Source organism: Osmerus mordax, chromosome 4 (assembly GCF_038355195.1).
Source record: "Osmerus mordax isolate fOsmMor3 chromosome 4, fOsmMor3.pri, whole genome shotgun sequence".
NCBI lineage: Eukaryota > Metazoa > Chordata > Actinopteri > Osmeriformes > Osmeridae > Osmerus > Osmerus mordax.
This window is the reverse complement of record NC_090053.1, coordinates 12,478,752-12,490,363: the sequence shown is the minus strand read 5'-3', so window position 1 is coordinate 12,490,363 and position 11,612 is coordinate 12,478,752. Positions and strand designations below refer to the sequence as shown.

The window sequence follows — 11,612 nt, the reverse complement described above, 5'->3', positions numbered from 1 at the left end:
GTGCGACCGGAGGAGGAACGGACGGGAGGGCGATGCTCGGTATGGCTCAGTGCTGCAAGAGAAGCTGTGTGTCCACGAACCCCGTCTGTCTCTGGTCCATGTTAAAACTATCCGCCGTGAAATGGCCACTGCAGAGGCGGCTGTTGGAGTTTATCCGAAGCTTTCCATGAGCGTGGCTCTTCATAAAATCTATCCACCTATTTTTCCTTTCATTATCAACAGGGAACTTAAATGGCGTTGCAGCGCAGCTGGAGTTCTTGCATCCAGGGAAGATGCAGTTGCAGGTGGTGGGAGACATCCTGAAGCTATCTAGCTAGCTGATGTAAGCTACAATAACAGTACAGCAGGAGGAGCCATTCAGTGATCTGACGTAGATGGGGCGAAATGACGTAGATACGGCATTTTTTGGCTCCGCCCATTAAAACCTGATCTGAAAACGGAAGAGAAACTGTTCTTCGGTCTAACTCCACATTTCAGTGCGACAAAGTTTTAGCGCTTTGCACATGCTTTCAGGAACTCATTTCACACGTATATAATGTACTTAGAAGCAAAACATGGAATTTACTTTACAGGATCTTTAAACAGGCTCTGGTATAGCTCCATAGATCTCCATTCATTCTGCACTTGCCCGTGAGCACCCTCATATGGAACCAGAGTGGAACTGCAACCAGTTCAGAAGCTGGAAGTTTTCCCGAGAGTGGAAGTTCTCCCGTTATTAGACATTCAGTGTTCGTACACACACTTCCTCCACACAGATTCCTGACATTATTAGAGAGATAAAGCGGTCCCAGGGTCCACCTAAACTCAAGAGCATGTGACATATGCATTGGAATCAGAATCAGAATTCGTTTTTTTCGCCATGTATGTTATACAAACACGGAATTTACTGTGGCAGGGAGGTGCAAAACACTAAACATATACAGATCTTAAATTAAGTAAAAGTACAAAAGTTTAACTATTTCTAAGAACTAAACAATCTAAGAATACAACAATTTAAATATAAAATAATATATATATAAAATTAAGAATAGAATGAGCGGCGTGAATGGTCAACATAGTGCAATCGGATATTGAGATAAAGTGGCTTATGCATACTGAATTGCCATTAGATGGACTTATAATAGTTAAATAAGTGAATGAATGTCAGTGGGAGTCCTTGGCCTTGTTGAAGAGGCCAGTAGCAGATGGAAAGAAACTGTTCTTATGGCGTGAGGTTTTGGTCCTGATGGACCGCAGCCTTCTGCCAAAGGGGAGTAGCTGGAACAGGGAGTGACCAGGGTGGGAGGGGTCGGCCACAATCTTCCTCGCACGCCTCAGGGTCCTCGAGGTGTGCAGGTCCTCGAGGGCAGGCAGATTGCAGCCGATCACCTTCTCAGCAGTGCGGATGATACGCTGCAGTCTGCTCTTGTCCTTGGCAGTGGCAACAGCGTACCAGATGGTGATGGAAGAGGTGAGGATGGACTCAATGATGGCTGTGTAGAAGTGCACCATCATTGTCTTTGGCAGGTTGAATTTCTTCAGCTGCCGTAGGAAGTCCATCCTCTGTTGTGCTTTTTTGGTGAGGGAGCTGATGTTCAGTTCCCACTTGAGGTCCTGGGAGAGGATGGTGCCCAGGAAGCGGAAGGACTCCACAGTGTTGACTGGGGAGTCGCACAGGGTGATGGGGGTGAGTGGGGCTGTATTCCTCCTGAAGTCCACAACCATCTCCACTGTCTTAAGAGCATTGAGCTCTAAGTTGTTCTGGCTACACCAGGTCACCAGGTTGTCAGCTTCCCACCTATAGTCAGACTCATCCCCGTCAGAGATGAGCCCAATGAGGGTGGTGTCGTCTGCAAACTTCAGAAGTTTGACAGACGGATGACTGGAGGTGCAGCTGTTGGTGTACAGGGAGAAGAGCACATTGGAATGATCCAATGGTCCATATTCATCCCCAAAGCAATGCCACAAAGTGAAATCCAATTCACAAATCAGTGACCAATTTTATTGCAGTAAACATACCAGTAAGGCACAACGTCCTATACTGTACAAAGTTAAACATATGTGATGACTAAATATGTTTTGCTAATATAGGGCTCATTAGCTATTGAGGTAAGTTAACTATGGTTACTGTATAGAAAATCAAAAGTACAAAGTTATTTCTACAGGCAATACAAAAACAGTCAGATGTGAAAAGTATACATTTCATATTGAGGTTTAATAGCGTATGTGATGTTTAAATGACAAACACTGTTGTAACTTGAAATATAATAGTTCATACAATTGAATAGAAAATTCATAGCTAGATAGGTCAATGTGACCATTAATATATAAATCCCCAATATCATTCATAAAATTCAATGAAGTGGGAGAATAATTTGTACATAACTAAGACACTGAAAAACTCTCCGAAGCTATATCATGTTGAACGTCACTGGCATCGCTTTAGAGGTAGGAATATCCACACCGGTCATTTTGCAGCTTCTGATATTTCACACGCACTAAAAAACTTTCCCCATTTCAACAACATACCTGTGCAATTTATCCTGGTTTCTGCTCTTTCAATTGCCTCAAATAAATATCAGACAAATGTTTAGTTCATTAGCAACACTGCCATTCCATGTTATCGTTGACTCTAAATACAAAATGCACAAATGAAGAAAACATCACCTTACATGCAACAACTACTTATTTACAATACTTGTGAGATTAAATCATGCTTAACCCTTGTGCTGCCTTCGGGTCACATGACCCAAAGGTTCATAACGAACCATCGTTGTGTTTACCCAATTTTACCCAATACAAAAACAAATAAAAATAATTTTCTTTTAACCTTTGCAATGTGGGGGGTCTGAGACAGCCCAACGGTTAAAAGAAAATGCTTCACTTTGTTTTTGTATGCTGTAAAGTTGTCGCAATACGACGGTGGGTCACAATGACTGATGGGTCACAATGACCCGAAGATAACACAAGGGTTAAAACACTTGGAAAATGAGATATGCATGGTATAATGTATTACTTTTTTCCATCAACTCTCCTTTTTGATTTTGGGTAAATAACTCACTTGTAGACGACAAAATAAAAGTATTTTAGTCTGCTTGGTACAGCATTCCCACGACCTACAAGAAACTGAATCATCTGTGGTGTAAAGCCTTTGGTGAGATACTGCATGGAAAGTCAGCATAGAATGGCTGCACATACCTAAAGCATGGCCCATTTCCTTTTTTTGTTCTGATAGATTTGACACAGCCTGAGAGACAAATCAACATCCCTGAGTCGGAGGAGTTGGGGTGTGTAGGGCCATTCAGGGAAGAATTCTAAACAATACTGTTATATTGATGTTTACTGCATGCACCAGGACCTGATAAAGCAGATACTACTATGCTATGGCTATAATGCAAACATGCTGGTAATTTAAAATAACAGATTTAAAATGTTGGTCTACATGTTTGTTCACACACGTTAATTGAATTCTCCTAACTGTAACTAACCCGTCTCCTAGACTGAATAAATAGATGGAACAACTTGGAATTGTAAGTGAAGCATTTGTTTGAGATGCATGCCTTCAAAAGACCAAAGTTAAGATACCTATTACTAAAAACAATTGATACACTAGCAGCTTTCAAGAGGTTCAAAGTCATATCTCATCTTATATCTGTTGTTGCTGGGAAACTGTTTCTGCTGACTCGAGGTGAGAGCTGTATGTGGAATTAGAGTCATTGGTGTTCTCCAAGTGCAACCTTGTAATGTCTCTGCTCTGTGAAAGGACAGTTTCAACAGTCAGTGGCAGCAAGTTCTTCGTTTCATTCCCCATTGCCCATTGCAGCTTCTCTCCTCGTTTCTCCTCTTCTTGCTCCTCCTCTCTGACCTCTGACCTGTTCACCTTCTCTCTCCACACCTCCTCAGACTCTTTCACTTTGTGCACGATGAAAAGGTGTCGGTTGAGAGACAGCTGAGATGCAAAACACAGTCCACAGTGAAGGCACTGAGGAGTGTTATCGTCCAGTTTGTGCTGAGGTATGTGCTGCAGGAATTGTGTCCCGTCTTCTGTGACAAAGCCACACTTGGAGCAACGAAATTGCTTTTTCAGACGCTTGGCTGAGAAGCTTCCTGGACAAGTAACACAGTCTTGTTGCTCTCTATGGGTGTCCATGGCAGGCCTTTTGGAGATAAGCTCCTGCAAGTCAAACAGGACCCATAATTATTACTGGAACAACCTGGTTCAAAGTACAGTCTAACCTGTTACTATGAATCAGACCTTTTTAAAATGACAATTAACAGTAGCGGAGATAGCGTGGGTGCGGCCGCCCCAGGGCCCTGTGTCAATTAGGGGCCCCTCAAACGGCGCCGATCTTGCGTCACTTGTCAAGAACAGGGGCCCTCGCCAAGTGGCAGTAATTAGCTTAAAGAAGGTAATTACTGCATATGAACAAACGTTCTAAAAATCCAGCTCTTCTTATCAAACGTAACAGTCATTTGACTCATGGTTACAATGGTAAACCAGCACAACAAAACACTACATTCTAAGCAGACATGGAAAGAAAATATAAATCGGGCGCATTAATAAGAACGAGATAGTAGGAGAAGTGTGGTAGCATCGTGTGCTCACATCGTACTTCTCATCATCTGATTGACCGCACTTTGCCTGTTCAGCACCATCGCTGTTAATCAGCTGTCGCTGTCTGTGGTGTTGAAACATTTTTACTTGACGGGTAAACTGTTTTCTTTGTTCGTCAATAACAACTTGTCAAAAAATGTGGCTTTTCTTTGTGTTTTATTTGACATATAGGCTTACTTGGCTCAACAAGTGACACAAAACATATGTATTCATCAGACATTTTACAGTTTTAATTTTAAAATTACTTGCTAACAGAGGGCCCCGTGATGAAGCTCCGCCCCACTGTACTGAGAGTCTAGCTCCGCCCCTGACAATTAATATTCTTTTCTGCAAAGTTTATAATTAACATGTTTATGAACTCACCTCTCCCAATGTCTTACACTGTGTAGCTGTGTCTGGCATTAGGCTAAAGTCAGGGTTTTTGATACCATGCATCAAACTGATGTGGTTTCTCAACATCACATTTGAGTTGAATATTGTCTTCTCATTTGTGCAATACCTTTAAAACATAGAGCACAACAGTGAAAAATAACATCTTCATGCAAAAAAAAACTACACAGTAAGCACCAAATGTTTACACACCAGCCTGATGAGATGCAGCTGTGTGGTGTCAGTATAACAAATAATTGTGCCCTAAAAGAGGCTAAAGTTCTAAATAAATCATCTGAAACTGAATAGAAATACACTAGAATGAAACTATCAGCACTTTGACTTTACAGTCCAATATACTGGGAAAAAAAGAAGCTATTTTGGTGCTCACTGTATATAGGCTATGCAGATGCTTGAAGCAGGATATGGTTAGGGGGTGTCCGACCACTGTGCAACACAACTACTTAAGCAGTCCCTACACATCAGCTACAACGCTGGGGTAATTGGAGGCTACAGTACTTCATCTACTATTAATGAGTCATGCCCACCTTGGTACTGCTTGACTGCTAATATTCCCTTAGGATATCCCACCAGGTAACATTTTAGTGGAGAGATAAGGGACATGCCAGTAAAAAAGGGTTTCTCATTCTGAATTCTTTGATCAATAACACAGAGCAGTTTGTACATAAGGATAATTCATATTTACCAGCAGATGTAAGTTTTCTTCTGTACATCATGGTCATTGCGTATGTGTCTTCTCAAACTTGTTGAAGAATTGAAAGATCTATCACACTTTCGACATGGATACCTCTTCAATGACTGTAAAAAAAGACAACAATCTAAAGCTGCACAAAAAATATTAGAGCTGATCATGGACTTGGCCAGCTATTGTCATTTATCACAGGCTTTTTTTATTATTACTACTATTTCAGGCTAATAATACATCTGCTGTGTACAATAAAGATGGCAAATGTGGAAATTAGTATTACTAATTTATTATTGCATGAAAAAGCTTACAGTAAGCTTTTTCATGCAATAATACTTATAAGGTTATACTTCTAACAATTAATTAAATGCAGTGATTGTAACGCCTCACCCTTCCATGGCTGTTCTTCATGTGGGATAGATATGCGTCACGGTCAGGTAGCCAGAGCAGGCACTCTCCACACGTCCAACCAGCACTCTTCACACTAGGCTTACTAACCCGAGCTGTCAAGTTGGCCTTCTTTCTGGTCACATCAGAGGGAACCTTCTGCTGACTGGGTGCTAAAGTAACATCTGGGTGTTTAGACGTCCTTTCAGTTGGTTTGGTACTTTTTTCAGGTTCCTCCCTGAAGATTCCACCATGTACACTCTAGAGAACAGAGAGAGACAACAGCTCTCAAAGCAAAATCACGCTTTTGTACTTTAATGCACAAGGATTTCATGTCATTTGTCTAGTGAAACGAAAACTAAATGTTAAGTTAATTGCATCGTGAGAGAACAAATTATTCATAAAATAATGCCAACCTTAAAATGCTGCATTAACAGTAGCTTGTGGGTGAATACTGATGTGCACTCAGGACACTTAAATACACAAGTGGCAAACATTTTGGCATTTTGATGGAAGTGCTGAAACAACAACTGTTTCTTCTTGAAAACCTTTTCACAACAACACTTAAAGATTGACCTGTAACAGAAAAAACAAAATTAGAACACTCATTTTTTGTAAAAAGTGTTGTCACTTGCTCCATCAGGTAATTGCTAACACTTACTGAGGAGACAATTTGCTGGCACTGTGCTTATTTTTCATATGCATTTGACAACCTTCAGAAGACTTGAAAGCAACTGGACAGATGGAGCACTTGTGGAAAACTTCACAGTGTTTCTCTTCTATGTGCCTCTTGTGCACATTAAATGATGTGAAAACCCTCTCACAGTGAAGACACCTGGAAGACAAGTTTACATGTGAATGTAACAAATCCAATTGTTACACAATTGTATGACTGAAACTGACACACGATATTTAGACTATACAGTATGTAATGAAATACAAAGCCAGATATAGAATCAGAAACAAGTATAACCGCCAAGTAGTTTACACAAGGAATTTACTTTGGTGGGCAGGTACATACAGTAAACATAGAGGAGTCTTAAAATATAAGTGGTCCTTAAATATATATAAAAGTAAGAAATTATATTATATATATATAAAGTATTACAAAATACTAACAATACTGTACAATATAAAATAAAATATGAAGTGAAAGAGTGCATTAAGGCTGTGTGCCAGAGGAGCATTAATATACCTGCGCTCTTAGTTAAAGGGGAGAGGGGGTTCACTCACTTGTAGCCAGCCTTGCGTGCATAGTGTAGGCAGTTCTCCTTCACATGCTTCTGTATGTCCACAGAGCGACTGAGGGCACCACACTCGGGGCAGCAGTAAGGAGACTTGTGTGCATGGATGCGTTGGTGAGCTTTGTAGCTACACTTGTTGGGCAACAGCATTGAGCACACCTTGCACATCTATAAGACAGTGATTTCTTCATGATTATACACAGAGCATTTCTGAGCTAAATTCATATTTACTATATTTTTTATATCCTTTCCTGTCCTGTCCTAAATGAAAATTGTGTTTGTTCAAGCACAATAAAATGGGTGCATGCATTGATCAAGTGTTGATCAGATGTCAGACAGCTTTTTGGTTTTTCAACACCTGAAATGGAATTTGACTTCAGTGAAGCAAGTATTGGATCATGTAATTTGAATGAGAATTTCTATCACCATACACTAAATTATTATTTATTTTTTCTTTGGTTTCTAGACTGTTTTACCAACTAAAGGAAGCCTCTTGATGCATAATGGCAGTATTAAAGGATGGAACACACCAATGCTATTTCAGTAGGATAGTTACAGTATGGAGTATGCAGCCCACTCCATTGCATCATTATAAACACCATGAATTATGAAGGAAAAATAAAAATCTTCCTACTCACCAGTCCGTCCTTCTCATCTGAAAGCCTCTGGTAATGGCCTGCCAATGCTCTGTAGTCAGACAACTGTTCGTTACACTCCAGGCAACGCAGTCTGTGTCTGATGACTTTATCAGGATATAAGGGCATGACCGGTTGCCCTTTAGCTGAGCAAGACAGGGGCATGTGAGAACCCACATATAGTGACGACTCAGTCCTCAAGGGCACGAACATCTGTCGTTCAGCGATAGGCTTCATAACAAGCTGAGAGCACTGCATCACCATCCCTTTGTTTTTGTGTTCCCGTGCGTGTGCCAGCAGGGCACACTTGTTGAAGAACACCAGCGACTTTGCACAGTGGGTGCAGGCAACCTCAATGTGAACACTTCTCCTGCTATAGTGATAGGCAAGACTCTTCTCCACGCCAAACGAGTCGCCGCACTCGAGGCAGCAATATCCACGGGGCGGCAAGCTAATGTTGCTCTCAGGTGGAGGATTCAGGTTGGGCACGTACGTCGGCACAGGGTTGGTATTGTTCAAGAGCCTGTTTAGGGTTCCTGCTGCCGAGCTGGGGATTGCAGTGCGTGGAATAGGGGTTGCTTTCTTCACTTGGTGCACAAGAGGGACAGTGTTGCACACCACAGAAGAGATTGCATGTTGTTGGTTTTGTTGATGTGTGGACCGTGCAGTGACTGAGGCTGCGACACTGTGAGGGACCAGGTTAAGATTAGCTAAGTGCATTGCTTTGGGAAGGAAATTTGTGTTGGTAGCATTCCCTGCTTGACAGGATGTACTTCTCTTCTGTTTCTGCCCCTGTTGAGCACCAGGTACAGATCTCATTGCAGGGCCACCTACATTATGGAAAATTGTTGGGGGTGGCGTTATTCCTGTCTTCTTAGAGTTCCCCTCTGATTTCACAGGGGAAACTGCTGCTGATGGGGTAACCACCAACGCACCTCTGATCGGGACACCAATAGGATCATCGCTCACATTGTGAGACTGACAGGGAGATATACTAGAGTAGGGCTCGGTAATCATACTCTGGGACGGAGAGGAATCACAGGCTGACTGGACTTCCTCTGTTTCCGAATCAGGCAGCACACTGGTAACTGTGCGTTTGATTTGCCCCGTGGTGGTTTTGATGGTCTTAATTCTGACCCTTGGTATGGCTGGTGGTGAGCCAGACACCAGTGCTGGTGGAGAGGCTTTGTCACTGCAGTCACTACCAAGGCTTACAGGGCTGTCGGATTGTCTCATCATTCGCTTCACTGCCTCCAGAGGACTGCGGGGGCTCAGTGGAGAGAGAGTTACCTTTTGACTAAAGGTAGTGGCATTACGAGCCAATGGTGAATCTCTCGGGTTTGTTTGCTCACTGGAATCCTTCCTGGCATTCAGAGCCACTAGTGCCTCTAGACATGAGGACAGTTTGGATGATTTGACAGACGAATTAGGGGAGGAAACTACTGGCTCTGCTCTTGTATTACAGTTAATCCCAACGCTATGTTGATTATTTATGGCATTTACAGAACTGCTTTGACAATCTGTCTTATCTTGATGTTCTCTGACATGGTTGTCAGGCTTCTTTTCTGCTTTGGTGGATTTTCCACTACATTCCATATTGTCCCCATGTGCATCACAGTCTTCTTTATGCCACCTGTCAAACATGTACTGCTGTTTTTTCTGATTATCAGATGATGGTGGTTTGATAGATGTAGAGACAGAAACATCTGGGAAGAAAGGTTGCTCTTGTTTTGGACATACATCCAGACAATTGCTTTGTGTGTCTTCCGATTCAGGACTAGAAATGGGACTGAACTGGTTACAGGACTGGGAAAAGGATGGTGTTCCTTCTGGCTTGTTCTGGATGGGGGCCTTTCCTAAAAGTCCCCCAGAACTGTCACCATTTAATGTGGACATGAACGACTTTGAGGAGCCACAATGAGATAACTGATGAGACTCCATGAAGGTGCCTGGTCCTTTGAAACCATTTTGTAGTGGGGGTCCCAAGTGTTGTCCTTCTCTCTCTGCAACACTTTCTAGTGACTCCTGGCGACTTGTGTTTTTCACAATAACACTAACAGCAGGAACATCCGATGTACCCACCGTTTGGTGAAAACGTAATCCATTGTCCACACACATCCCTGTATGTTTCAGCTGGCCCTCCGCCTCGTCTTGACTATGCGGAAGGGTCTCTTTGGCATCCAAACTGGTGGCATCAGGGATGTCAAATGCAGCCAAAAGATCATCAAAATCTGGTGTCTTCATGTCACCCATGTTTGGCTGCTTCCAAATACCTGAGGATGCATGAAAAATATAAACATGATTTGCTGGCATAAATGCTGACATGTTAGTCAGTCTATAATGTAAAGAATAATATCAATGAACTACGATGGCATGTCTAACCAAGAAAGACAAGAATGGTTTGCTGGATGATACACTATGACTCCATTTTATTTATCAACTAGCACTATAAAGCTATCACAATCTTACAACCGAAGTTACTGACTCAGCCTAATGTGTTAATTGAAGAATATTTTGAGGGCTTATTTGCGTATGGAATGTTAGACCAATTTACAAGATAACTGTCTAATTGCTGTAATTTCTGACAGCTGGCTACGTCGCTAGCAAATTAACGTAGGGTAAACAGCTAGGTATGCCCTAGCTAAGCTTTAGTTAGAGTGACATTATGGGGAATTCGGAAGGTTAGCTAGGCTAATAACATGCAGTTAAACAAACGTCACCTATTTCATGATACCCGCTTTGAAACCATTATGCTCCCACTCCAACCTAGTCTCCTTCTCGGTTAGCCCTAGCTCTACATTTGAAGCAGCACTGGCAACAAAACAGACTAGCCTAGCTACTACTAGCTAACGTAACGTTAGCCTAAAGTAGTTACCAATAATCGCAGGTCAGGTGACAACCAACAGCTATCTTAGCTAACTAGATTGTACTAGGTAACAGGGGATAGCTAGCTAGATAGCATACGAACGTTAAGCTAATACGACTGATACATGACTAAGCAACCAGAACACTATACACCTACTAGTGCGTAATACGGCATGAGTGTAAAATTCGTAGCCAGCTAAGGTAGCTTAGCTATGCTAATCATTTTCAATACGTAGCTAGGTAGCTAGCCTCTGTGGTGTTTCGTGACAGTGTGCTTCTAGTCCAACTAGTTTAGCTCCTCCTTCCTCAAATCTAATACAGTAGAGCCCGTTTACGGTAGACATAGTACGGTAGAGATTTGTGCACAGGTCCGCCCCCACCTATGAGAGAAGTTCTTGAATATGTTGTGTACAAGTACATAATAGGTTGTGTACCTACTTTACTCATTGTTTGTTGTAGATAGTGGAACTGACTTCATTGGGGTACAGGGGTCTGTGTATAATCCGATCATTCAATTATTCCATTTAATCTGGCAGACCAAAAACGAAATAACGAATCATTTTGTTTTTCTGTATTTACAAAAAAAATGAAAAATGACGTTTGTTTCATTGCTTTCAGCTTGAAACGGGAAATATAATAAACAAGGAAACCAAAACGAAAATATAGCTGCAAGCAGCGATGCGGGTTCCTCCGCAAAATGGCAAAATATTATAAACATGTACACTGTAGGAGATCGAGAGTTGGACAACAAGGGAGCAAAACTACTTCATGATTGGCCAACAACAGGCTGAATGGGGATTTGAACTCATGAG

General features: G+C 41.9%; 1 protein-coding gene across 1 annotated transcript; it reads right to left on the bottom strand.

The window, feature by feature from the left end:
- Positions 1 to 1,992: 1,992 nt before the first annotated feature.
- On the bottom strand, positions 1,993 to 10,940 carry znf592 (zinc finger protein 592). Its single transcript, XM_067235198.1, has 9 exons — positions 10,656 to 10,940; positions 7,939 to 10,208; positions 7,290 to 7,468; positions 6,718 to 6,891; positions 6,473 to 6,632; positions 6,060 to 6,317; positions 5,670 to 5,782; positions 4,958 to 5,093; positions 1,993 to 4,153 (listed from the first exon to the last, which is right to left on the bottom strand). Exons 2-9 carry the CDS (start codon positions 10,186 to 10,188, stop codon positions 3,626 to 3,628), a joined length of 3,798 nt encoding a protein of 1,265 aa, XP_067091299.1. The 5' UTR covers positions 10,189 to 10,208; positions 10,656 to 10,940; the 3' UTR covers positions 1,993 to 3,625.
- Positions 10,941 to 11,612: the final 672 nt, after the last annotated feature.